This window comes from Leuciscus leuciscus (assembly GCF_965113295.1).
Source record: "Leuciscus leuciscus genome assembly, chromosome: 7".
NCBI classification, from domain to species: Eukaryota; Metazoa; Chordata; class Actinopteri; order Cypriniformes; family Leuciscidae; genus Leuciscus; species Leuciscus leuciscus.
The window spans coordinates 21,515,042-21,542,866 of NC_138731.1; the positions used below are offsets into that span (position 1 = coordinate 21,515,042).

Here is a 27,825-nt window from a genome sequence, read left to right on the forward strand (position 1 = left end):
AAGCAGTTTCTTCATTGCAGATAGCAGAAAGAAAATCAGTGTATGTGTTTGTGTGTGCGTCGTGTGTGCGTTTGTTAGTACAAATATTTTCACTTCCCCTTTGCTTAATAATCATCCATTTCCCAATTTCTTGCATGCATTTCTGGCCGTAATTTTTCCATTTTACAGAAAACCGGTGTGTAAAAATGGTCTACTTTACTGTTAGATGACTCCATTTTGGCTGAATCTCCCTTCTGGATTTCACAACTTCGACACGTGTCTTACAATATCTGTCAAACGTCTTCGACAGATCCGATCTTTTTTCGTCACCCAAAATCGGTCGGGTTTCTGTAATTACGTTCCACTCAAAATCTTCCCATAGGCCTAAGCACTTTCTAGCGCTCTATTAATTCTGATTTGATGTGGCTCTTCCGTCCACTTGTAAAAAAATTTTCTCAGGTTACAGAGATTTTGAGTAAAACTAACTAATCAGCAATTGTGATTATCTGAATCACCTGTGGCACTCCCGTCCACCTGTGGCACTCCCGTCCACCAACGAGCTAAGTGTGGAAAAAACCGATCCGAAGCTACTTCAATTTCTTCCCCAAACAATTGTGATTATCTGAATCACCTCTTCGCTCGTACCAAAGCAAAACTCAGCCAAAATGGTTCACGTTCACTCACAGTCATATCAGATTACACCACACAAAATAAAATAATTTTAACTGTCTCTTACCCGAGATGCTTTTACTGCCTCCGAGTTCTTTCTGAATCCAGTGGGTTCCTCCTGGCCCTGATAGCAGTTTTGGCTCTTCTCTCTCAATTCGGCGAGGTAAGACTAAAGCCTTTTGTGCTTTAGGGTGATCAGTCCGTCAATCCGCTTTCTCAGGGCCAGAAGAAACCTCATGGATCCCACTTCTGACACCAACTTGTAGAGGCAAAAACAAGTAACTAACAAAACAGCATCAGGCATAAGAGACATCAGGATCAAATTGTTCTTAAAAGATATTTATTTCTTGCAAGAAACGTTCCCAGTCCACCCGCAGACCAGCTGCAGACGGAGTGAGACCCAGAGCAGAGGTGGGCCCGCATTTTTATAGTGTTATCTCTTTCAAAAGCTATCTCTTACAGCCCCCACTAAACAAAAGACACAGAGGAACCCCTGTGGCTCCCCTTACCCCCTAATCTTCTCACCTCTGAGTCACACACACACCCTGCAGCTGTATTAACATCATAAAATAAACTCAAAATACAGACAAATGAATGTATGGCATTCATTTGTTAAATCATTGAAAATAAAAACAAAAGAAAAGATTAATTTTTTCCACAACAATACTTTACTGGACAATGTAATCAATAATAATCAGTATTGGAAATGGTCGTTAAAAATAATATTGGACTTAAGAATAACATTGGACTCTTCTGTCTACGTTGGCAAGTATACAAGTCGATATAAGTTCAGTCATAAATTGATGTCCTGTGTCAGGACTTCCTGAGGGTTCTGTGTTGTTATCTGAGGAGGTGAAACAGGGCTGTGTTGATGCAAACAGCCAAGACCAGATGATCAAGACAACTTAAACACATTGAGGGGATTAGTGTCTGTGCACGTGCGCCCGCATGGCCTTACTGTCCCTCAGTGTCTGTTCTCTGAATGTGTGTGTGTGTGGGTCAGCAGCAGCCCTGATGGAATGTTTTCTGGGTCAGGTCACTGTCACAGTGCAAAATCTGAGCCTGTGTCTCTTTAAAGGCTGCTCCCTCACAGTGAAATCACTATAAATACGCTCTTAAAATCCACAGTTAATCCGAAATACAAGCTTGTAGAAACTTAAAAAGCTGCTGGATTTGGGGTGGTGCTCGGGGAGGAAGCTGTCACTCTCAGATATTGCTCAAAGGATCTCACTAATTATGATCTGATAAATATGTGTGTGTATATTTTTGAGCAACGACGGAAATTGATTGTTGAATCAGGTCTGCTGAAATGACAGTTAGAAAGAACTGGTTGTTAGAAATAAATCCGTTTTAGCAAAAATATCAGCATATACAGTCACGTAAAAGAGAAAACACACACTTTTGAATTCTATGGTTTTATGTATTAAGGCATAATAAAAATCATCTGGTCCTTAGCAGGTCTTAAAATGAGGTAAAAACAACCTCAGATGAACAACAACACAAGACATATTACACACTGTCATGGTTTATTTAACAAAATAAAATGGAGAAGCCATGGGGGACAAACTATATACATCCTTACTGCTTTCATAGGAATTCAGAGGGTAAGTAGCAGTCAGGCATCTTTGATTAACTGATCATCAGCAAGTGTGATCATTTCTATAAAAGCAGAAGTTTTGGCAGTTTGCTGGTCTAGACTCTAGAGCATTCAGGTGTGTGTTAACACAATGCCAAGGAGGAAAGACATCAACAATGATCTTAGAGAAGCAATTGTTGCTGCCATCAATCTAGGAATGGTTATATGGCCATTTTCAAACAATTTTAACAATTTGATTATACATTAAGGAAGGTTATTCTCAAGTGCAAAACATTCAAGACATTTGCCAATCTTCCCAGGACTGGATGTCCCAGCAGATTCACACCGAGGTCAGACCGTGCACCGCTCAGAGAAATTTGCAAAAACTCCAAGAGCTACATCTCAGACTCTACAGGCCTCAGTTAACATGTTAAATGTTAAAGTTCATTACAGTACAATTAGAAAAAGACTGAATATGTATGGTTTGATTGGAAGGGTTGCCAGGAGAAAGCCTTTTCTCTCTAAAAAGAACATGGCAGCACAGCTTATTTTTGCAAAGTTGCATCTGAACAAACCTCAAGACTTACATTTACATTTACATTTACGTTTAGTCATTTAGCAGACGCTTTTATCCAAAGCGACTTACAAATTAGGCTTACAAAATAAGACTTCTGGAACAATGTCCTTTGGACAGAGAAAACCAAAGTTGAGATGCTTGGCCATAATGCACAGCTCCACATTTGGTGAAAACCAAACACAGAAAATCAGCACAAACACCTTATACCAACGGTCAAGCACGGTGGTGGAGGGGTGTTGATTTGGGCTTGTTTTGAAGCCACAGGAACTGGTCACCTCGCAGTCATTGAGTCGACCATGAACTCCTCTGTATACCAAAGTATTCTAGAGTCAAAAGTGAAGCCATCTGTTCGACAGCTAAAGCTTGGCCGAAATTGGGCCATTCAACAATGATCCTAAGAACACCAGCAAATCTACACCAGAATGGCTGAAAAAGAATCAAGCTGTTGCTCTGGCCCAGTCAAAGTCCAGACATCAACCCGATTGAAATGCTGTGGGACCTTAAGAGAGCTGTGCATAAACAAATGCCTGCAAACCTCAATGAACTGATACAACGTTGTAAAGAAGAGTGAGCCAAAATTCCTCCCACAATGATGTGAGAGATTGATAAAGTCATATAGAAAATGATTCCTTCGAGTTATTACTGTTAAAGATGGCTCTACCAGCAACTGAATCATAGGGTTTACTTGCCAGCCTTAGCTTCTCAATTTTGGCTTTACTTTTGTTAAATAAGTAATGACACAGTGTAATATGTCATGTTTTGTTGATCATCTGAGGTTGTATTTTTCTAATTTTAAGACCTACTAATGACCAGATGATTTTTATTATGTCCTGATATGTAAAACCATTGAATCCAAAAGGGTGTACTTTCTTTTTCACATGAATATATATATATATATATATATATATATATATATATATATGTATATATGTATGTATGGATATGTGGCTTAGTTGCGATAATGTGTGTAATGTCATAGAGAGAGAGAGGGGATTCTCATGTGATTTATATGTTCACAGGCTTTTTGCTGTTGCTAAGATATTTGTTTGTACTAAAATGGGGATGTGTGTGTAGAAGGGTTATTTCATTTAATCTTGTTTGTGTGCAGTTGATGTTGTTGCTGTTTTTCTCAGAGCTAAGGTGAATGTCTGCCTGAAGTGCTTACAAAAGGCCAAATCCCCCAATAAAATGTCAAAGGGGTGGAAGAATAGGATGATTCAAAGGGCCCTCGTGTAAAGGTCTTCACAGGTCCACTTGGATCCGAAAACCCAAGGTCTGACCCAAGACTCGAGTGGGTTCGGGTGCAAAACTTTCACGAGTGTCGGGATGAGTCTTATATTAGCGTCTTTGGGTCTCGGGTCATTTAAAAAAATGCTTTTAGCGACTGGACCCGATAAGACCCAAATTTAGTTATGTAGATAATTACCTTGAATATTTAGGTACATAAATGCTAATCATCTTATGGTCAGGTAAATAATTATAGAACGTAATGAGGTTACAGTGATGAGTGATTGACATTTCAGCACTTCATGAACAATATCGTTCATGTGAAGTGCATTTTTGGGAAAAACACATAGAAGAGAACCAAATGTTTGTAACTCTTGCACACAGAAAGTTAGCTAGGGGGCTCAGAAACCCCAGTGGTGCTCCTGAACATACATAACTGTTGTCATGTTCTGTCTATCCCCTCAGTTGGTTATCCGAGTGCACCTATCAGATGAAAGCTCCAAAACTATGATGGTGGATGAGAGACAGACTGTACGTCAGGTGCTGGACAACCTGCTGGACAAATCTCACTGCGGGTATAGCCTGGACTGGTCTCTGGTGGAAATCATCACTGAACTCCAGACGGGTAAGACCTCTGTCTGGTCCTCATTGTGACTTGTTCTGGCCAAGAACAGCCCAGTAATTGGGATGTTATTCTTTATTTTATTTTATACATGTTTAACGTAAATTTGGAATTGGTACCACAGTAATATACCAACATGGAGCAAACTGGTCTTTCTTTCAAACAGTGGCAGAAAAATCTCTGCACAAGGTTTTATATGCTAGACTGAAGACATTTGTGGAAAATGTGTAGATCTATAAACTACCAATTCAAAAGTTTGTGGTCAGTAAGATACAGTATGTAAAGAAAAAGAATAAAGAAATTAATACTTTTATTTTGCATAGATGCATTAAATTGACAATAAGGACATAGTGTTACAGAAGATTTCTATCTCAATGCTGTTTTTTGTTTTGTTTTTTTATGTAACAGTTTTAAATGTATCATTTTAGCGTCTGTGCTGTTTTCAACACTGATAATAATAAGAAATGTTTCAAGAGCATCAAATCAGCATATTAGAATGATTTCTGAAGGATCATGTGACTGAAGACTGGAGTAATGATGCTGAAAATTCAGCTTTGCCATCACAGGAATGAATTACACTTTAAAATATATTAAAATAGAAAACAGTTATTTTAAATTTTAATCATATTTTACAATATTACCGTTTTTTTTTTTTTTTTTGTGGTCTGGCAGGTAGTGCACATGCTGTGGTATTTTGCGCGGTAGGCCATTCCTTTACTGACTAATCTGAAGTAACATCCAAAGAGAGACTGAATCAATAAAGACAAATTAAAAAAGGGATTAAAGTCATGTGGTCAGGCTTGCCCCAGATCGAGCACACTGACAGCTGGATGATAATTCAGCTGCAAACAAAATCTTTTTCATTTTTCGCTGGTCTTCAAAAACATAACAACAGTCCTATTTGATTTATTTGATCGGTGCAGATTAGCAGCGAGTATAGATTAGCAAAATCTATGTCTGAAATCCCAATAGGATTATCCCATACAATCATGTGCAGTCTGTGGAAGGGGAAGCACTAGACTAGGTAAATATTACTATAACTAGTTCCACTAATTTCATTAATAGTAATACTAGGAGTTGTTATTTTAGGCAGTAGAATTGATGACGGTCAGGACAGGTGTGGAAGGCATGAGGAAATTTATGTTTTTACTGATTTTATGAACATTTTTAAATATTGTATGAAAACCTGAATCCCAATTCATACTCTAAAATGCTACTGTGCACTACTGTTCAAAAGTTTGGGGTCTGTAAGATTTGTTAATGGTTTTAAAAGTTTATTACTGTATGTTTACCAAGGCTGCTTTTATTTGATCATAAATACAGTAAAGACTGTAATATTGTAAAATATGATTACAATTTAAAATAACTGTTTTCTACTTTAATATATTTAAATATATATATATATATATATATATATATATATATATATATATATATATATATATATATATATATATATATATTCCTATATTCCTGTGATGGCAAAGCTGAATTTTTAGCAGTCTGAATTTACCCCAGTCATGTCACATGATTCAGTTACACTTTCTTTTAAGGTGTCCTTGTTACAGTGTAACTTAACATATAAGTACTGAGTAATATTAAATAACAACATGTACTGACTATAGAGTTAGGGGTTTAGGGTTAGTTGCATGTAATTATGCACTATTTTTAGTAATTACTATAGTAACTACATGTAACGTGTAACAAGGACACTTTACAATAAAGTGTTACCCCTGATCCTTCAGAAATCATTCTAATATGCTGTTTTGATGCTCAAGAAACATTTTTGTCACACTTTAGTTAGGGGAACACATATCCACTATTAACTATGAGTTTTGCCTCAATAAACTCCTAATTGCTGCTTATTAATAGTTAGTAAGGTAGTTTAGGCATTGGGTAGGGTTAAGGGATGTAGAATATGCTCATGCAGAATAAGGCACTAATATGTGCTTTATAAGTATTAACAAATGGGGACACTTAATAGTCAACAATATTATTGATCTGCCATTCTGCCTGCATTGACACCATTATAAGAGAACTGAACTGAACTTTGTGGAAAAACTGATACTTTTTTCACAATTCTTTGATGAATAGAAAGTTCAAAGAACATAATTTATTTGAAATATAAATCTTTTATAACATTATAAATATCCGTACTGTCACTTTTGATCAAGTTAATGCATCCTTGCATACCAAACTTTTAAATGGTAATGTTACTTTGCAAGACTATGCATTAGTCTTGAGATTAGGCTATACTTTCAAACCATGCATATTTGTATGTACTTTCACACTGGTCCAATCCGATGCCCCATACACTTCCATTGTAAAGGCATTACTATTTTTTTTTTTTTGCTTTTTTGTGACAAATCATATTTATTTCCTGTGGTATGTTGTTGTTAGAGTTGTATGTATGTGTGAGTCACAGGCCTCTTGTGCTGGGCTTCTCTCTATGTAGGTCCTGAGCGATCATGCGTGTGGCCGTAGCCTACATCTCCAGGGCTTCTGTTTTTCCACTCTCTGCTCTTTCAGTGGAAGGAGAAAAGGCAGAGAGGGGAAGGCAAGGATATACAGTGGTTGTGTGTAGAATATCCACCAGATGGTCAATGCTAAAATCCCTTTAATAGAAAGAGCAGCAGAGCTCTTTTCTAGAGCTATTTTGTGAGTGAGTGCATGTGCACACTCATATTCATGAGGAAATAGAAAAATAAATGTATTTTCATACATTAAACATGTATTTAATTTTGATATTGTTCTTGAATTATTTTTGTCATGCTGTCAGCACATAGTCAAACTCTTCTATTTGATTGGCTCATTGTTTTTGTGGGCTGAGCATGTTGAGGTTAAAAGTCACTCATTTAGCATTGAGGTGTGATGAAATCTGGCTTAATCCAGCTATTAGGATCAAGAGGAGTATACGGTATCATTAATTCCTCAAGTAGCTTTAATTTCCTAATGGACAGACCTCTAATCTGTCAGATTTCACTCTTTTCATTTGTTATCATCTTTAATAAACTGTGTTAATCTTTTGTTAAGGGTTTGCCTTTTATATACTGGCAGAGGCTTCTAAACTTCAGAATCTCATGTCTGACAGGATACTTTTCAATGTACAAAGCAAACTTAAGCTCAGAATAATGGCCCATATATAAAACATTATCATATATGAAGTTTTGTTTAAATAATACGTTTGATTTCATGGAACTTGCAGTACCCATGTAGAAATTGTTGTTAATTTATGGATTTGAATAACCTCAGTGGGTTTTTTTAAGTTTTGACCTATTTCAAATTTGTCTAGTGCATGCAATTTGCTACATCTTGTCCTAAATGTCTTCAGGGGACTTTATCTCTCTATAGAGAGCAAAGAGAGCAGGACAGTGCCAGCAAGGCTTATAATAATTTAGCTGAATGTCACTTTTCCTTACTGACCTCTCTTGCAGGCCTGTTTACTTAGTCTATCTTTGGTTTACAATCACTTTTTTCCACATCAGGATAATTTTTCAAGGAGAAGTGAAAGTAATAACTGGTCAAAGAATCTGAAGTTGATCTAGTTGATTTATGAACAGCAAGTAACATATATTTATATATTTTTTTACTATACTTCATCTTTATAATGTTCACACTTTGTTTTTCCAGAGAGAATCTTCGAGGATCATGAGAACCTGGTGGAGAACTTGCTAAACTGGACCAGGGACAGCACCAACAGACTGATGTTCATCGAACGCATTGAGAAATACGCGCTTTTCAAGAACCCTCAGGTAATACTAATACTAATAGTAATTGTCAATAGTGACCATATCTGTTCAGCTCCAAAAAGCAGCAAAACATTTGTCCTTGTGCAGTACATTTTAAGTATTGTAAAGAATACAGTATTATACACTACTGTTCAAAAGTTTGCTGCCTTTAAGATTGTTTTTTAAGTTTTTGAAAATAGTCTCTTATGCTCATCAAGGCTAATTTATTTGATCAAAAATACAGTATAAACTGTGAAATGGTGAAATAATATTACAATTTAGAATAAATTAAATATATATTTTGTTTATTTTAAAATGTATTTTATTTATGTGATGGTAAAGCTGAATTTTCAGCATCATTACTCCAGTCTTCAGTGTCACATGATCCTTCAGAAATCATTCTATTGTGCTGATTCTGTGCAAAAAACATTTCCCATGATTATCAATGTTCAAAACATTGCTGCTTAATATATTTTTTGTGGAAAACTATTATGCAGTTTTTGATGAAAAGAAAGTTCAAAAGAAAATCATTTATTTGAAATAGAAACATTTTGTAACATTATAAATGTATTTACTGTCACTTTTGATCAATTTAATGCATCCTTGCTGAATAAAGGTTTGAATTTTTTTCAAAAAATCGTACTAACCTCAAACTTTTAAATCATAGTGTAAGTTAGTTATTGTGTGTCTTATTATGCATGAGCCGTGAAGGCTTCAGTGAAAGTACACATTTTCACAAAGAATGTATTAATTTTCAGAATTGCAGCATTTTCATTTTTGAGTGAATTGTCCCTTAAAGCCATGCAATGAAGTAGTGTGATGTTTAAATGATTATTGAAATTGATTTGTGCAGTTCTGTCACCAAAGAGTGTATTAGTAATATAAAGGTTAGTTCATCAGTGCTCTATGGATCAGTTGTTTTATCGGCATATGTGGCTGATGTAGGTCAATGTCATGTAAATGCTGAACTGTAATGAATAATTGATCTCAGCAGAGGCTGGTTCAAGTGTGTTCACTGCCCAATCTCTGGCTGCGACCCTGAACACAAGATGTCAAATCACGTGTTTAACCGCTTTGTTTTCTTATATTGTACTTTTTTGAATGCCTTTTAAAATAACACATTCAAATACATTCAAATCTAAAGATTTGTTTTGGCTAATTCTCTAGTATGCAATACCTGTAAATCAGTGATAGACAGATCATTTTCTTAGCCACTTTATTAACATCTCCCTGAATCATCTGTTTTCCTCAGAACTATTTGCTGGGGCGTAAGGAGACATGTGAAATGGCAGACAGAAATAAAGAGGCTCTGTTGGAGGTGAGGCAGACTGTGAACCTTCTTATACACATTCTCTCTTGTGCTTTAAACAGCATGACTTATCTAGGTCATGTCAGACATGTTTTACTCACTGATAAAGGTGTGTGTGTGTTTTTGAGCAGGAGTGTTTTTGTGGAAGCTCCATCAGTGTTCCTGAGATGGAAGGGGTGCTCTGGCTTAAAGATGACGGCAAGAAATCCTGGAAGAAGCGGTACTTCCTGTTACGAGCCTCTGGGTTATATTACGTGCCAAAGGGTAAAGCCAAGGTCAGTTGTGAGTCTGTATCTCTTTTTCTGCTCTGAAATTCATTATCTTTTCACTTTCACACTCTTGATAACTGATAAACCCTTACAAACTTGCAAAATCATCCTTTTTTTTTTTTTTTTTTTAAACATGTAAGAGGTCATTGTACTATTAAAGCATCCTGTAAGTTTCAGAACTCAAAACTTCCTCGCCAAAACTGTCTACACTGCACAATGGATCTCTTATTTACATCGTGTTTGCACTGTTAGTTATGATGAAAGCGTTTGTGAGATTGCAGAAATTGAGTCGCAATGACAAGATCACTGCATTCATGCGCTCAACAGACGTCTGTCACCGGCTACAAAGCTCACCTCTGCAACCTTTCATGTTATGGGAGTAGATCTTAATATAATATGGTAAAATTAACACTTTTCACAATTAGTTAATCTCGACAGCTGTAATGGTAAAAGCGTAGTAAAAGTTCCACATGTAATACTGAGCTATTTCATTTGCAAAGATGTCAGCCAATCACAGCAGTGGGTGTTTACACTGAAGTCTCACAGCAGACACGCCCCTTCAAACAGAGCGCTCAAATCAGGGTAGAAAATGGCCTTTATTTATTTATTTATTTATTTATTTATTTATTTATTTATTTATTTATTATGACTATTTTTGTTGTAAAAATCATACTAATATACCTCAGGAAACATTATAAAAAAATAAAATGCAGTTCAGGAATAAATGCAGTTCATGACCCCTTTAAAATGCATATTTAGGTGATTCCTTCACAAATTATAAGTGCAGAAAAGCATCTGCACATTTGCAAAAGTGCTTAAGGATATGCCGAAATATGAGGGGATATCATAATTTGTTTTACTTTTTTTTGCTCATGTTACAGAGCCCCTGAAAGGACCTTTGCAATAAATAAAAAATATACTTACTTACATTATTACAGTCAATTGGGCAGCACTAATCAGTTGTCTGAGGATGTGCTTTATTTTAGTTTAACTTTGAGGATTCACTCCCAGAGCGAGATGCTCATGGTAAAACCGTACCATGAATAATACCATAATCGTACCATAAACATACCATAATGCCAGAATCTCCATGTTGTTAGAGGTCTCTTAGTAGGCGAGTGGAATTAAGATTATGTACACATATGACAGAGATGTAGGATTATGTGCACATATGTTAGTTTTATGCTTGCACTTAAGTGTAGATATGTGTAGATACACTCACACTATAAAGCCGGTCATCAATGATAATACACAATCGCTGCTAAAATCTAAATTTAAAATACCAAAATAGAGGTTAGTTTTCCAAAATACAAAAAAATAAAACTGAAATAAAAATTAATGAAAGCAATATAGAAATACTATAAATAAATCTTTAAAAATGTACACAAGCATCTAACAAAATTACTAAAGCTAAAATTACTAAATTAATAAAAAATAAAAATCTGAAAATATACTAATAAAATGAAAATATTAATGAATAGTATAATAGTATATGCATGATACTAAAATAGTATCATTTTGTGCTGCTGTGCAAGCACATATTCACATTAAGGGAATTGTGATTAGGTACCAGACATCATTGATGTCCAACCTGACACAAGCACGTCTTGATGGACCGTATCTGAATACACACATGCGTGAATGAGATTTGAGCGTTTGAGCAACACTCTTGCTGTCCGTCACATTTCATAATTCCTGTGCTTTTCAGGAGATAAAGGGCCCATTGACTGTCTCTTCCATGTTTAGAGATCAGCTAATGAGGTCAAGTTCAGAGTAGACATAGGCCAGTGACTGCTCATTATCCACAAACCACAGGGAGGTAGAGGGTGATCAAGAGAGAGATGATAGAAGAGCAGCTGCTGTACATCCTCAGGTCATCACTCCGGGTTTGACAGCTGCTGCCCATCTGCATCACTAACATATGCATCCTGTTTCATATTTAACTCTGATGCTTAACACATATTAACTGTCTGACTCTTCAAAAGACTAAGTACAGAATCTCAGTGCTTCAAAAAAAGAACATTCAGGGCTACGTTTCATGCGATTCAACCTGTTTTTCCTGTTTCTATGCACTAATTCAGTGTAACTTTTGCAAATGTAGTGCTCCCCCTAGTGGATTCAACAGTGAAAGTCAATTTAGGTCTCTTTTTTTTCTATTTTAAAAGCAAATTTTCATTGGCACAATATAAACAAATGAATGAATTAGACAGCAGGTCAACTGTGTGGCATATTTTTTAAATAAATAATTAATCATTCTTAATATATTTTAGAGAATAAGATTCAAGCATTTGAATGAAGACAATACATAGTTTGTAGTAGGGCTATTACCTGCATTCCCTACTACAGGTTCATTTACCCCGAAAATCCATAGTTATAACATTAATTGTTTTGCCTGTTTTTCTGTGTCACCTGTAGGCCTCTAGAGACCTGGTTTGCTTCCTGCAGCTGGATCATGTTAATATTTACTTGGGTCAGGACTACCGCAGCAAGTATAAAGCCCCAACCGACTACTGCATGGTCCTGAAGGTGAGTTACAGCAATCATCCTTGTACATTGCATCAGACATTCTATTTTAAGCAGTTATAAACGGTCTAAAAAGCATGAAAGTTTTCATTCCTCATAGACCATTTGAGAGTGGACGTGACAGTTACGTCACTGCAGTTGCGCGCGCATTGTGTTGGCAGAAAAGCAGTGGTAACAATTGTAGGAAAGTGGGTAAAATCCACAGAATAAGAGAAAAAAGTGTCTTGTCCCTTTGGATGTCAGAATCGGAATGCAAAAAAATCTTCATTTTTTATTGAATACTGCGGTTGAAGACGCTCTTTGAAACTAAACACAGAAGTTTATGGTTGCAAGCCACCGACTGGACTGATGAAACCTGCGATGATTAGTCTACTATTAAAGTATCAATTAGATTTAACCAATAGGTCTACATAATATTCACATATGCTGTTCTTTGGGGATCTAATGTATTAGCCCTAGAGTTACAGCATGAAATAATATTTAAACCTATAACATTTTACATGGATAGCATTTAAACATAATATTTTGATCTCACAATTCACATATTTTTTCTCGCAATTGCGAGTTTATATCTCCCAATTCAGACTTATAACTCGCAATTCGGGGGGGGGGAGAGTTTATAATCTAATCTATAAATTGCGACTGCAGAACTATCATTTTCTGTCACCAGGTAGGCTTCGCCAACAAACAAACATCACTGCTGTAAAGACCCAAATGGTCTATTATCAGATGTTGTTTTGTTCTTGGAAAGGAAGAGGATCTTTTAAAGCCGTGTGTTCTTAAAAAATGCATTTACTTAAATGACTAAAGAGTCATTTGCAAGTAGTGAAAGTGGTAAAAGAAAAAGAAAAAAACGTTTGCCCTTGCATATCTCTAGACTTTATCATAAGCTACTTTCCAGATTCCCATTTGTCTGTATGGTTAAAGCATAAAGACATTTTAAGTGCAGCTCTCGGTCTGCATTACTATTTACAATTCTGGACTGAACAACATATTTTTTTCAGTTTGTGCAGACACCCTCAGAGGGAAATCAGAAGTGAGACAAACAGAAATATAGACAGTTTTTGGTCAGTGTTTGGCTTTCTTTTAACATAACATTTATCCACTATAACTTGTCTGACCTTAGTCTCATGTAGCCAGATTTTTGAGTACAGCATAAAGCGTTCACCACATTGCATTTTATTCTTGTGAAGACCTGCCTATTTAGACAAGAAGAGTCTGTCTGACAAATGACCATATACAATTTTTGTTATTTTTACTTATATTTAGAGATGGGTTTATCCAAAATGGTTTATACCACAATGATATACCAGCATGCTGCAAAATCTCATTCAAAATATGGCACAGCAGTCAGTCAGCCACTAACAGTATTGAAAATGATTTGTATATAACTGATATGACAATATGAAACTATTGCTATATGCTTTCCACAAAGACAATACAATTCAATGTCTCTGATTTCCTCACACAGCACCCTCAGATTCAGAAGAAATCACAGTACATCAAGTATCTGTGCTGTGATGATGTCAGAACACTGCATCAGTGGGTCAACGGAATACGCATTGCCAAGGTAATATCTTGTTATTATGATATTACCCTGCTTGGTGTATAATGTAATATGCATGTATAATGTGTGTTTAACTAGTTTTGTGGCTGAATATGTGATTTGTAATGCAGTATGGGAAGCAGCTGTATGTGAACTATCAGGAAGCTATGAGACGCACAGAGGCTGCTCATGATTGGTCCTCCCTGTCCAGCTCCAGTATCAAGTCTGGTTCCAGCTCCTCCAGTCTACCAGGTGAGTTCAGCAGAAATACAGGTAACCTGAGACATGAGGCAGTAGTACATATTTAACAGGCTTGTGTATTGTCTATGAGACAGATTATCAAGTTTCTATATTCGCCTCTTTTACTCAACTTTTGATTCATTTATTCTTTCATGCCTACAGAATCTCAGTCCAACCACTCTAGCCAGTCAGACAGTGGCGTGTCAGAGACTACATCCTCTGGTCATGTGCGCTCTCAGAGTGTGGTCAGCTCCATCTTCTCTGAGGCCTGGAAGAGAGGCAATCAGGCAGATGAACCCAAGGTGACCATTGAAGAACTTTGTTTTAAATCTTTACTTGCTCTGCTTCGTTCCGCTTCTGTTTCTTCATCATGGTGTCATTGTTATTTCCTAATCCATTTGAAAAAATCTTTGCAATATTATACATCATGAAAGCTATAAGGTACAAGAGGCCATTGTGCATCACTGCATTGTGAATTCAGTCATGGCTGAATGACATTGTTAGGAACGATGCAAAGTATGTTCGTATATATATATATATATATATATATATATATATAGGAACAATAAAAACCTGAAAGATCAAACGCATACACCAAACAAAAAGAAAACAAGGAGATTTGATGGTGTCAGTGTTTTAAATAGAGTTCCAATTTACTCAGTGGAATTGGTTAAATTTAGATATGACATCATATTGTCAGCTACTTTCAAGTGTCAAATTTAATTACTCTGAGGGCAAGGGCAATCTGAGTCTCAATAAATACCCTTTGCGTGATTGTGGGACATCGAACTCATGTCACACTGTCCCCAGTTATATTACTTAATTGGTCCCCTCTCTGTTTATCTACCCAGGATGAGAATATCAAGTCTGGAAAGGCTATACAATGGTGGGGATTGAGGTTAGGAGTGTGGTAAAACCTCACACTCTAGTCCTATATATTTTTTATATAATCCTCACATGTGAACCTCTAAAGCGACTAACCACTGATGTGACGTGTGTGGCGGGCGGTTCATCTTAGTTGTTTTTGTGAATGTTGGGTAATTGGGGACTGGTGTGAGACACCTGTTGTAATAATTTGTGTTAACTCTTAACAGACAATGCACTGGTGTTGTATTTTGAATAACCTGTTACTTAATGGTTGGAGTGTTTTGGTTTGATGTGTGTTATCAATGGGAGATATTCTCAGAGAAGGTAAGCACAACATGAAACAGGATAAACTCCTGTTTTGTGATGCACACACTGAATTGCTGTTTTTAGATTGAGCTCTACATCTCAATGAATCGATTTTGTAAGGACAAAAGAGTCTGAATTTGGAAGAGCAGATCTCAATACTAACAGTTCTTGGTTACTCCCACAAGACTTTATAACATTTCCTGTAAAATTTCATGTTATTTCACTCTTTTAATTGCACTGTCTGCTGAATATCTTCTTGCACACTACTAATACCTACATATCGTTCAAAAGTGTTAAATCAATGTCAAAAAATCTCATTCATACTCCTGTTCTAATTTAATGGTTTTTGTCATATCCACAGATGAGAATGGATGGCCCACCAACACACCCTACTAGAGCCTCTTACCCTCTACAACTTCCTCAACTACCCCAGTCTATCCAGTCTCGTAGCAGCTACAGCGGTGTGTCCCCAGTGTCTCCTTCCTCACCCCTATCTCCACCACCGCCGCCTCCACCTCCTCCCCCGCTCCCCAACCCCACGCACCACTCCACCCCGATTAAGTTCACTAAATACAGCACCCTTGCTAGGCTGCAAAACATCTCCCAGGCTCAAAATCATTACAAACAGACCCCCTTCTTGGTAGTACAGCAGCAACCTATTCCCCCTACGCCACCCCCACAGTGTCTCAAACCTGGTATGGATAATATGGCAGAAACTGCCAGCAGTCCTCCTCCACCCCCACCACCACCACCTCCTCCAGAGATGCCAGTGCCAGGGTCAGCCATGGCAGTGTTGAAGCACGCCCCTCTCAGCCCCCACTACGTTCCCCCTCCACCTCCAGAGGAAGACCAGCTGCCACCACCATCTCACTTACACAGTAATGGCTACTTGCCTCCACCACCACCCCCTGAACAGTTAAAATACCCACCTCCCCTCAGCACCAATGGGCTCCAGCAGTTCTTAGCTCAGAAGTTCCCAAATATGGCCTATGACTTCTCATCTGTCCAGCAAGATGAAGAGCCTCCACCACCTCCTCCAGTATGTTTTTCTCCGCCGCCTCTGCAGTCAGGTCCACTTGCCCCACCTAAAACCTTCACTGGTGTGTTTCCACCCCAAACGGCTCCAAAACCTGGCCATGGCATTTCCCCCGTTTCCCCATTGCCACCTTCTCTGTCTCCAACTCCTCCAGCCACCATGAGGAAACAGCAGAGCTTGTCCAGTGGTCACAGTCCCAATCAACCTCCACCAACCCTTCCCAAGCAATATAGTCTTTCTTCCAAAGCTTCATCTGTATCTGCCCCCATCTCTCCCACCCAGTCGCTTGTTAAGCAGATTGTAAACCAATTCCCTGACACTCTTGATGGATCCAAATGTCCCATATCTCCTCCCGTGGTAAAAACCAAACCAAAATGGCAGCCAGGAGGACAGGCTCAACCACAATCTCCTGAATTTCCTCCACCACCACCAGAGAGTACCCTTGAATTCCCTCCACCTCCTGCTCCAAGCCCGCCTCCTGCCCCTCAGCCTTCTGGCATGGTGGGATCACCAATCAAGAAGTCCCCATCAACATCATCAAATTCTTCTACTGGTTCAGGAGGGAAGAAGCCCCCTCCAACCCCACAGCGCAACTCCAGCGTGAAGGCCTCCTCTTCTGTTGAGTACCAGGAGTCCAAGAAAGTGGAGGATCTGGTCAGCATGTTTGCCCAAACTAGTCAAGCCCCACCCAGTTCCTTTTCAACTCCATCCTCTACGACAGGATCACCTTCAAAGGACTCTTCTGCAGTACCTCGGGCACCACAAAAACCAGGCAAGATCAACTTGGCTAATCTGCCTCTGGCTCTCCAGGGGAAGCAAGGTCAATATCTCCAGTCCAGCTCAGACTTCCCCTCTCCTCCTCCAGAGTGTGAATTTCCCCCTCCGCCGCCAGACTCGGAACTCCTGCCTCCTCCACCTCTCCCGTCAGAACTGCACACTGGGGCTCCCAAAGTGGCCGTGGTGAACCCTCAACCCCAAAACTCCTCCACATCCTCATGGAAACAGAGCTCCTTGAAGAAAGCAACGCCTCTGACTATGCACCGCCGCAGCAGTGGCCCAACCGAACCACTTGTCCTTTCTCCACCTCCTCAACAGATGCCTCTGTCCTCTTTTAACTCTCAGATCCCACCAACTTCGCCCAAGGCCAATCTGGCCATCCAGCCCAACTTCCTGGAAGACCTCAACAGAACTCTCAAAAGGAAGTCCATGACTCGACATGGCTCCCTCACCTCCTCACGAATCTCAGCCAAGCTGGAGCCAGTAGCCACCATGGACGATATGGCCCTTCCGCCCCCTCCTCCAGAGCTGCTGCTGGGCCAGCAGAAAAAAGGCGGATACATGAGTGCCAACATCTCAGGCTATGCAACATTACGGCGGGGTCCTCCGCCGGCTCCACCCAAACGGGACCAAAACACTAAACTGACAAGCGATTGGTAGTTGGGACATATGCTGAATATGGATATGCTACTCTCCTTTTCCACTCTGTTTATCTTCAACGGCTGAAACGTCTGCATTAAAATAATACTCATTTTAACCCCAGATTATAACCACAATATGAAAAAGCCAAACCATCTATAACATAAGCTTCTCTGCGTGTTTGTGTCGCTTTGCTATTAAGTGTAGCAGATATACAAAAATTCTGAGAAAAAGAGACTGACGTTATTATAGGTACTGCATGGACACTGCTGTGAGGAAAGGGGATAATGTATATGTATGATAAAATATATATGTGGAACTCTGGGGTGGGAGGGAACTTGTACTTTTTTATATGAAATTATTTAATACCTGAAATATATTCTTATTTTAAAGTTTAGTTTTGAAACCCTTGACTGTAAACGTTAAACGTGAATAGAAAATCAGGGTTGTTGAACCGATGCTTGTGTGTGTGCGTGCGCGCATTTTGTCTGAGTGATTTGGTTGATCCACTCTCAGAAAAATAGTGAGGGCCTGGTAATAATGCCACCCTTGCTTGTCATTAGATGTGCAAATCCCGATGTGGGAATTGCATTGGTGTAGCATACATTCTAAATGAAGTATTCTCCCAAACTTTCCATGTTTAATTTAAATGGTTTTGAACCTTCCACTAAAATGTCAAAAGAAAGAAAAAAACAACTATCATTGTTATTGATAAATCTGTTATGTTGTGTCGCTGTGGACCCTTACTTTTCATGAAGATGTCCAAATGTTAGACGAGGATGAAAATGAACCTGTTACCACTTGAGTAACTGGTCTGTGTCTGGAATCGGATGTGCTGTCTGTTTATATTGGTTACATTGCTATCTATCTGTACATACAGCTGCAGTTCCTGACTTTATCAATGTGCGTTAGCTCTGCATGGGTGAAACACACAGTAGGGAGTGATGTCGTTCTCCTTATTTTGACCTCTGTCTACACACAGTGCTGTAATAATGTGTCACATATATGAAACATCTTTCTCTCATGTCACGGCAATGTCAAAATGTACTGACATTAATCTAGCATGCATGCTTCCTTTGTATGGTTGCCTAAGATTGCACACTTTGTTGGGTTTTAGGATCATAGCCTACAGTAATGTTTATTTACAATAAAAGGTGTCATGTCAAGTTTGCTTGACTTTCAATTCAAAAAAAAAAAAATCACTGTGTGCCTACTCTCATTCTCATCCATCTAGCAAACTTGAATGCGTAATTTGAGAAAATGTGTACCTGTTGGTTTTGCATCTCCCAAAAAAAATCCTTTGATTTTGAAAGTCTGAGCATTGAAATATAGGAAGTAGGAACAGATCTCTTTACAGGTAGGAGTACAGAGCTAATGCTGTTTCTTAAAGTCAGGAACCTTTAGTTAAAAAAAATGGGGAAGTAAATGTCTGTTACATTTAAAATGAACAATATAAATGTGTAAATCGCACAGAATGTTGTCCAAGTTCTTGTTCTTTTGATGGTTCTTTATCATACAATTAAAAGCTTATTATGGTAAATCCTCTGATTTACAATGACTAACAATGATAGTCCTTTATAGACAAACTCTTTGTAACATGCATATGGTTTTAAAATGTACAATATACACTTAAGTGTAGCACAAGTTTTTGTGAGTTATTAAACTGTGAAGGAATGTTCCTGTACCACAGCAATACTAAACATTTCATTTCATAACAGGCAGTCCATGTGAGTTTACCACAGAAATGTGCACAGAGAAATAAGGAGTTGATTTTTTGATTGTATTATTTTCTTGATTGAAAATGCATCTTTATTGAAGCATTAACTAGAGGTCAGTCGGTCCGTTTGTTTTAATCACGTTTTATGAAATCAAAGCAGTCATCTGGAACAGTCTAACTCTCCTTGACCTAGAATGACCCCTGGAGAGAAAGAGCCCAGTGTAGCCCGTCCTTTGCCCCGGATAGTGACCTCTTCACTGCTGGACTCTGAGCTGGACCCAAGTGAAGCAGAATCAGCAATACAACTGATGCCAACACACACAAGACTCGAGCACGATTCCTTAGACTTGAGAAAGTGAAGAACAGGTGAGAAATATCTTCGTATGATATTAGTGAAGGGTAGCCTATGTCTGACTGGCATCAACCACAGGGAGACTCAAAGACTCCATGTTCTCCTGGTGTGTTTCTGACAAACTGTCTCCTTTATTCCGAAATTAAGCAGGATATCATACGTATTATCACGTACCAGTGTGATCTCAGAGGACGAGTATCAAAAGAGTGTTTATTAATCCATTTGTTTGATTACACAGCTGTCAACATTTAACAATTAGTAGCCTACATTAGCAAACATTGTAAGACTTGTTTTATTGAAATGTTGGTTAAATAAAAATATCATCAAACATTTTAAAATGTATTTTAGAATTATAGAAATGACTCGAAACTTCCTTCTCTGTAGTAGCTTTCAAATAAATTACGGCTAATTATTGATTAAGTCATTTGCTATAATACAATCCGCGCTTTGAATTTATGAATTAAATGCCTGGCACGCAAAATAATTTAAAAGTAGCCTACTAAATTGTTTGTCAGAAGTGACAAACTCAAACAGTGGGCTACATTTTTAACAAAGTTGAAGATAAAATGAATTGAGATATGCCATGCCAAATATTCTGTGTGTAAAATAAATAAATAATAAATAGGCTACTTATTACAAATTGGTGCCAATAATGAACGTTGGAGGTTGACAGAGGTCACGAGAGCTGTTGAGTGTGCAAGGAAAAATGTGTGACCATTTCTTCTTTACACTTCTTTTGTATTCAATACAGATGTGGATTTGGAACCTCACAGGGGTGAGTAAATAAACCTCACATAATGATCGTTTTTGTGAATTATTCTTTTAGTGAGTGTTAAAGGGATAGTTCCCACTGACTTCCATTGCATGGGCAACAAATACAATGTAATTCAATGAGAACCCAAACTATTTAGTAGGCTAACATTCTCAAAAATATATTTTCTGTTCCACAGAATGAAGAAAGTCATACAGGTTTGGAATGACATGTGGGTGAGAGTAAATAATGACAGATTTTTCTGTGAACTACCGATTTTAAGGGTTAGCACACTATTGCTTTGTTGACTATAATTATATTAATATAACCACTAGAGGGCGGTAGGTTACTATGTGAAACTGCTTGCTACTTTATCTGAGAGGATTCCCGAGGCTGCATTAGCCTACACATAAATATATTTTTGTATATTATTACCTGACGGACGACTCTGCTATTTGTCCTGTGCAGGTTGAAATTGCTTGACTGCCTGTTGACTTCATCAACAGAAACCTTCAATGCCAGGTCATCCAGGGGTTATATCTTAACAAAATCTGTCATCTTTAATGAAAGTTAAATGAAACCACCATCAACATTCAATAATGTAATCTGTTTGTTAATGACGTTAAAAATCTTTAAAATGCAGTAAAAACATTACTGACATGCAAAATATTATTACAATTTCAAATAATTATTTTCTATTTAAATTAAATTGTCATTTATTTTGTGATGGCAAAGTTGATTTTTCAGAATCAGAATCATTACTCCAGTCTTCAGTGTCACATGATCCTTCAGAAATCAATAAAATGCTGAATTGCTGCTCAAGTAACATTTCTTATTATTATATCAGTTGAAATTATCACTGTGCAGCTTAATATTTTAGAGGAAATCCATGATACATTTTTCAGGATTCACTGATAAAAAAAAAAAATTCAAAAAATTCAAAAGTACAGTATTTATTTGAAATAGAAATAATAATAATGACTATATCATGATACTCCATCTCTTGACCTAGGGTTATATGGGTGTGGCTGGACCTTTAAGCTCCACCCATTACGTCCACGAGGGGGATGAGGACGTCAAGCTCCACCCATTGGCTCTCGCAACACGAGCCCCTGCGCAGTGCGCAACTGCGCATCCCGCCACAACACAAATCGAGCGGAGCGGCATTCACCGGTGACAGCAAGGTAACGATAGTGTTTATCTTAAGTTTCCGGATTGTTTTGCACTGCTGTCAAATTAAACCACTATTAAATATCTACATATAGCCAGTCTAACTTAGGCAATAGCCTGACAACAACAAGCAAGCGACTATATGGCGTGGCTTAGGCGTCCACGTGCAAGTTTGGAAATGCCACGTACCTGACCAAAATTATCTCTCGAGCAAAAGTGCTGTTTTCCCGAATATCAGGACGATTGCAAATGTTTTAATACAACAGTTCAATAAACCGTAATAAGCTGATATAACACATTGATGTCAGTTTTAAGGGTTTTAGCTCAATTTCACAATCAGAACAATTGGGTCTCCTTGTGGTGTGAACGAATCAGAGATTTAATATTTGACTCACTTATCAAGACTTTGACGCCATCTACTGGCGGTTTTGGCTTCATATAGAAAATTATCACAAAAGTGCGAATTTTTTCCCCATTTTATATTTCTTTATTCAAAATTATACATTTAAAACACTAATCTCGTACCATTATTCATGCAACTGTAATTGGAGTGTAAATGCACTTAAATAATATTAGTATAGTAAGAATGGTAAAGCATGCTCCGTGTTTCATTGTTTAGCTTGTTGTTGCCTGTGCTCACGATAGCGTATAAATAGTTGATGGTAAAATACCATTCTCTCTTTGTGAATTGGTAATTTTCAAGAAATCTGTTGAGTATTAAACATCTCCATGAGTCTATATGGGTATGGGAAATAAATATGCAAGTCATTTACAGATGTTCTACTTCAACCCAGCTCCTCTGCTCTACAGTGTACCAACTTATTTTTTGTGTGTGCAATTTTATAGTGTGCAATTTTTCCCTCTTTGAGCACCCATCCCAACAAAATGTCTGTGAATGGGCTTTTTTTAAAAGCACTATTATATGTGGTCCTTGGTATATCCTTGGTTCTCTGTGATATGAAATCGATACACTCCTAATTTCTCTACTTCTATTGAGTGTAATACCCCCCTATGTAATATAAAATTTATTTATTTTAACAATTGCTAGCCAAGGATATGTTTCTCAATACTTAGGTCCTTTAGTTTTTCAAAGGTAAATCTTTAAATCTTAAAACACAGTTAATTTCCCATCCAAAACACTAAACCTACCAAAACGCTTCATTCATGTCTTAAATCAACTCATTCATCCATAACACTAGCAAAGTTTGTCACCCAACTATGTTTGTCCCTCATAAAAACACTAACAACTGGTAGCATGATTATACAATTATTTATTCTGTTAAATTTCTTTCCAAAAATAAATGACAGCTCTCTACTGTTTACCATTCACTGCCATGTATATTACATGGTCCATGTTTACATTACAGTACAACATTATTACTGAATTGTATAGATTGACTGATATAGATCAAACTGTGCAGGTGTTTAGCTAAATCTGATTGTTTTGAAAGCATTTCAATTTTTAGATTTGATATAACCGTATGGTATATCTGTATCAATGTGGTAAATTGCTGTCTTATTTAGTTTTGTTAGGCTTTGAACTTAAAACAAAAAATGGTGTAATTTGAATGATACAGTCATCGAATGTATTTTATGCCAAAGCAATGATAAATTATCCACAGTTTAGCCCATATAGACTGATGTTGTGCTCACTGTGTGAAGTGTTTTGAAAAGTGACCCAAATATTAAGTGCTAGCGACAAAAAAAAAGAAGAAAATAGACTAGCATAGCCTATATAAAATATAGGCCTATACAAAACAGATCCTTAAAATGTTAAAGGTAATTGTTGTGGGCCACATATAATTAATCACTTGTGTGAAATTACAACATAAAACACATGACAGCATGTGCCAACCTGATGTTTATGAACAAAACCCTTATTCTGGGAACTGTTGTTCTAGTATAGTAAACTCTTATTGGAATGCATGCTAGTGTAGTTTTATTGTTTCCACTTGTTAATACTGTAACGTTCGGACATTGTCCATGTCATATGAAAGTCTGAAACTGGGTATAAGAGGGATCAAGAACAAAAGCGGAATTTGGAACTAATTAAATACAAGGTTCCCACACTTTTTAATCAGTTGATTTCCACTTACCCAAGTTATAGCAAAAATATGACAATAATGTAATTATTTTAACATTATCTTGATGAAAAATAAAATAAAAAACACATACAAAACCACTGCTAGAGAAACACAAGTATACTGACAAGCGTTTTCTCCCCAAACGTCTGATAAACAGCACTGCTCATTTGATGTCTTGTTCTCACAGCAGGGACACTTTTCACAGAACTGAGCTTTGATTTGCACAGTTTTCACACAAACATTCACTTTTTTTCTTGTGGCGTTGCAATTTTTTCTGTATATATAGCTATAAATAATAATAATAAAAAAAAAACAGTGGAGTAAATCCACAGGAGATATAAATATGTTAAAGATATAGTGGTTGTAGCGTTCACAGCAGAATAACTGCTCTTCTTCTCTGTCTCTGCAGCTAACAGCCTGTGGGCGTCTGAGTGTGCAAACCTCCAGCACTCTTACGTACGTCTCAAGCCATCTGGACCCCTGTTCACTGCCAAGTTACGTAAGTCTGAAAAAGAACATGGGCGTGTATCCCAAACACTGAGCTCAACTCCATCTGAGATGACATTTCGCTATAAACTCCCCTTAGCACATTCATCAATAACAGTATGGAAAGAAGTGAAAAACAGAAAGCTTATGGTCAACACAATTCTTCACTTTTGTATCTGGACCCATACGGCTGTCTTTTAAGAAAGCGCTGAAAGTGTGCTGCTTTAGAGCGATCAGGCACAATTTACGTGAAAATGACTAATAACGGGAAGGAAAAGGTTCACATTTAGAGATTTTGCACATTTAGTTTCATCCTCACACATGGAAATACTGATGTTCATACTTTTATTTAGTTATATACACATATATTGGCACACAAGAATATTGAGTTAATGGGCTTTAATCGATTACAAAAATCACTATATTTATGTTAAAATAGAAATATTTGTCATCTCTCTGTGCTGTTTGCAGTGATGTGCTTTTAAACTAAGCCCTCTGAACGTCACATTTTGCCAGGTATTATTGTAGGGTAGAGTGAGGGATTCGCCCACCTGGCTCTACTCTCCATCTGTTCTTTACATAAGATTCAGATTCAGTTTCGTGATGGAGGTATCACAATGGAGTCAGACTTTAGGTCCTGCTAAATGGAAAACTGTTTTAGTAGCAGGAGAGAAAAAAGATCAGTGATTGTCAAATGTAGCTTATACACATTTTGAATAACATTACAAAATGGCACAATATTTAGCATAAACATTTATAGAGCACCCAGATTAATACTATAACGTTTGGACATTGTCCATGTCATATGAAAGTCTTAAACTGGGTATAAGAAGGATCAATAACAAAAGCGGAATGAGGAACTAATTAAATACAGAGTTCCCACATTTTTTGGATGTTTCAGGTACTTACATATACTTAAAGGGTTAGTTCACCCAAAAAGTGAAAAAAATTATTTCATTAATTACTCATGTCGTTTCAAACCCATAAGACTCGTTCATCCTTGTAACACAAATGAAGATCTTTTTGATGAAATCTGAGATAGCTACACAACTAGACGCGTCAAAGTGTTCATAAAGAGACCGTAAAACTAATCCATATGAATTGAGCTGTTTAGTCCAAATTTTCTGAAGAGACAAATTTGCTTTATATAATAATAATAATAAGTTTAATTTATATAGTGCCTTTCCCAAGCTCAAGGATATGCTAAACAGATTGAATTTGGGCTTTTGTTCACATATAAGCATTCATCAACTCACACATCAGTTATGGTAAACAGAAGCTCAAGCATGTTCACTTGGCATGTGAGAACCAGTGAGGTTCATTCTCGTGCATCAAGCAGGTTCGGTTGAGCTTCGGTTTATGTTCACTGATCAATGCTTAAATGTGTATAAAAGCTTAAATTAAATCTGATCGAGTTTTTTAATTTTGACACTGGACACTAAATTCATAGTCATAGTTTTACGATTTCTTTATGAACTTTTTGAAGCGTCAAAGTAGTAGTTGTGTAGCTGTCAGTTGAGGGACAGAAATATCTCAGATTTCATAAAAAAAAAAATTCTGAAGATGAACGAAAGACTTATGGGTTTGGAACGACATGAGGGTGAGTAATTAATGACAGAAATTAAATTTTTGGGTGAACTACCCCTTTAAATTGTGCAAATGTCCATCAACCAGTATGGTAAAAATAAAGCTGCATTTTTAGCTGGTGAAATTTTATTTCACATGACTACATTTTAGTAATTGCCGTATTTTGCCGTATTTTTTCAGGACTGAAAATCATAACTTTAAAATTTCCTGATAGTTCAGGCTTTCCATTATTGTGGGAACCTTGTAAATAAAACAAGAAAAAAATGAAATGTAAAAATTTTTGTTTTATTTTTATTAAGCATGCAGTCTATGAAACACTACATTCACTTAAATAATAACCAACTGGTTAGCATCATTCACTACACAATATTTAAAACAAACAAAAAAGTCAAACTGTTCATGAGGTTATTAGATATGTCTAGTACTGCATGTGTGTCAGGGCTGACTGATTCTCGTAGGGGAAAATATAAACAAAAAAGTGAGCCAGAAATGTATGAAATATATTTAGTGATGGTAAAAAAAAAAAGGTAAAGTTAAACCTAGGTGAGACCTTTATGCAAACGAGTCAGACCCTGCAAAGACACCATGAATTATACTTTGTTTGCACAAATATTTACTATTTCAACAAACCAGCTGAAACAGATTCTCGTAGATGGGAGAGTAAAGATATAAATCAGAAAATTAATAAAATAAACACTTTACAGTTAAAAATTTAAAATAACCATAAACTGTCACAACATGAAATAAATAAAGCATCTTCTCAATTTTCACTTTTTCTGTTCAGTGCCACACTTTCATTTTTCCTCAAAATACGATTGTAATGAATTCCCTTTTTGAACGTGACCTCACTGTAAAACACCATGAACCCGCCTCAGGTCGTTCAAAAAATAAATCCGTTTCAGAGACATCAGTCAGCCCCAGTGCTGCCTACCAAAACACTGCAATGCTGTGGAAGAGGCAAGGTTATGAAATATGGAAATACAGACAATGTACCCACTCCAAATCTAGCTTATGCATATCCACAACTTCAAACGCTGTATCCTTCATTCAAGGTAAAAGTAAACATGTTATTGGCTTTTATTTCTATCATTTTAGTTCTCTAATAGTTTTCTCAGTCCTTGGTGCAAAAGTGTGGTCTGTAACATCAGGATGTCCATCTTCATATTGCGTCCTTTTTTCAGTCGCACCACTCGTCTGTGAGCACGGCCTGTTATTAGCATGGTTTGTATGCAGTACACTGTTCTGCAGTGTAAGATTAGCGCTGGTGGGCGTTGAGAGGTGGAGGAGAGAGAGAGACCGAGGACACGTTCACTCAGTGTAGTGCATGATGGACTCAACGTAGTTTCCAGGGAAGAGTCCCGTAGTGCCGCTCATCACGCCTTCATACCAACCGTCATCATTCTTTTTAATCACATAGATGATGGCCCCCTCATGGAAAGACAATTCGTCTTCCTTGTCTTGCATGTAGTCATAGATTGCCACCACTAAGAGCGGGAAAAACAAAGAGGCCGGCAAGTTACCAATGGCCGAAATTTGAGTACCCATCATTCACAGTTCTACACATTCCCACCACTTGTGTGTTTGTGTTCATTTTGTCAGCTTTTCATATTTAGTCAAGTAAATATCTGAGTATTTTAGTCAAAAACTTCACATTAGAATCACGACGATTGTTTTCATTTGAGAAATCTATTTTTACATTTCATCAGGATTACTGCACTTTCACCTATAGGAACAAATCAAGCGATATGCCCATATGCATGGTTTATCTTACTCGTCTAGTTTCCTGAT

At 37.3% G+C, this 27,825-nt stretch overlaps 3 protein-coding genes across 18 annotated transcripts in view; 1 reads left to right on the forward strand and 2 right to left on the reverse strand.

The window, feature by feature from the left end:
- raph1a (Ras association (RalGDS/AF-6) and pleckstrin homology domains 1a) overlaps window positions 1-19,574 on the forward strand; it is a 78,424-nt gene extending 58,850 nt beyond the window's left edge. For 4 of the 5 annotated variants that reach the window (XM_082176471.1, XM_082176472.1, XM_082176474.1 and 1 more), the window contains 9 exons: window positions 4,494-4,653; window positions 8,281-8,402; window positions 9,631-9,696; window positions 9,819-9,962; window positions 12,372-12,482; window positions 13,951-14,049; window positions 14,157-14,277; window positions 14,428-14,567; window positions 15,800-19,574. In XM_082176471.1, coding sequence (XP_082032597.1) covers window positions 4,494-4,653; window positions 8,281-8,402; window positions 9,631-9,696; window positions 9,819-9,962; window positions 12,372-12,482; window positions 13,951-14,049; window positions 14,157-14,277; window positions 14,428-14,567; window positions 15,800-17,911 — 3,075 coding nt within the window. In that variant the 3' untranslated portion in view covers window positions 17,912-19,574. Of the gene's footprint in view, window positions 1-4,493; window positions 4,654-8,280; window positions 8,403-9,630; window positions 9,697-9,818; window positions 9,963-12,371; window positions 12,483-13,950; window positions 14,050-14,156; window positions 14,278-14,427; window positions 14,568-15,116; window positions 15,152-15,799 lie in introns of all 5 variants that reach the window. The other variant, XM_082176475.1, reaches the window with a different exon arrangement.
- Window positions 18,475-21,244, reverse strand: LOC309503067 (uncharacterized protein; the record flags this gene model as incomplete). The annotated part of the gene is given in 3 exon segments (XM_082175758.1): window positions 18,475-20,043; window positions 20,047-20,158; window positions 21,081-21,244. Coding segments are annotated over 3 exon segments (552 nt in total), but the record flags the coding sequence as incomplete, so codon positions are not given.
- Window positions 21,245-24,778: 3,534 nt separating this feature from the next.
- abi2a (abl-interactor 2a) overlaps window positions 24,779-27,825 on the reverse strand; it is a 33,147-nt gene continuing 30,100 nt past the window's right edge. For 11 of the 12 annotated variants that reach the window (XM_082174856.1, XM_082174858.1, XM_082174862.1 and 8 more), the window contains one exon: window positions 24,779-27,521. In XM_082174856.1, coding sequence (XP_082030982.1) covers window positions 27,346-27,521 — 176 coding nt within the window. In that variant the 3' untranslated portion in view covers window positions 24,779-27,345. The remainder of the gene's footprint in view (window positions 27,522-27,825) is intronic. The other variant, XM_082174860.1, reaches the window with a different exon arrangement.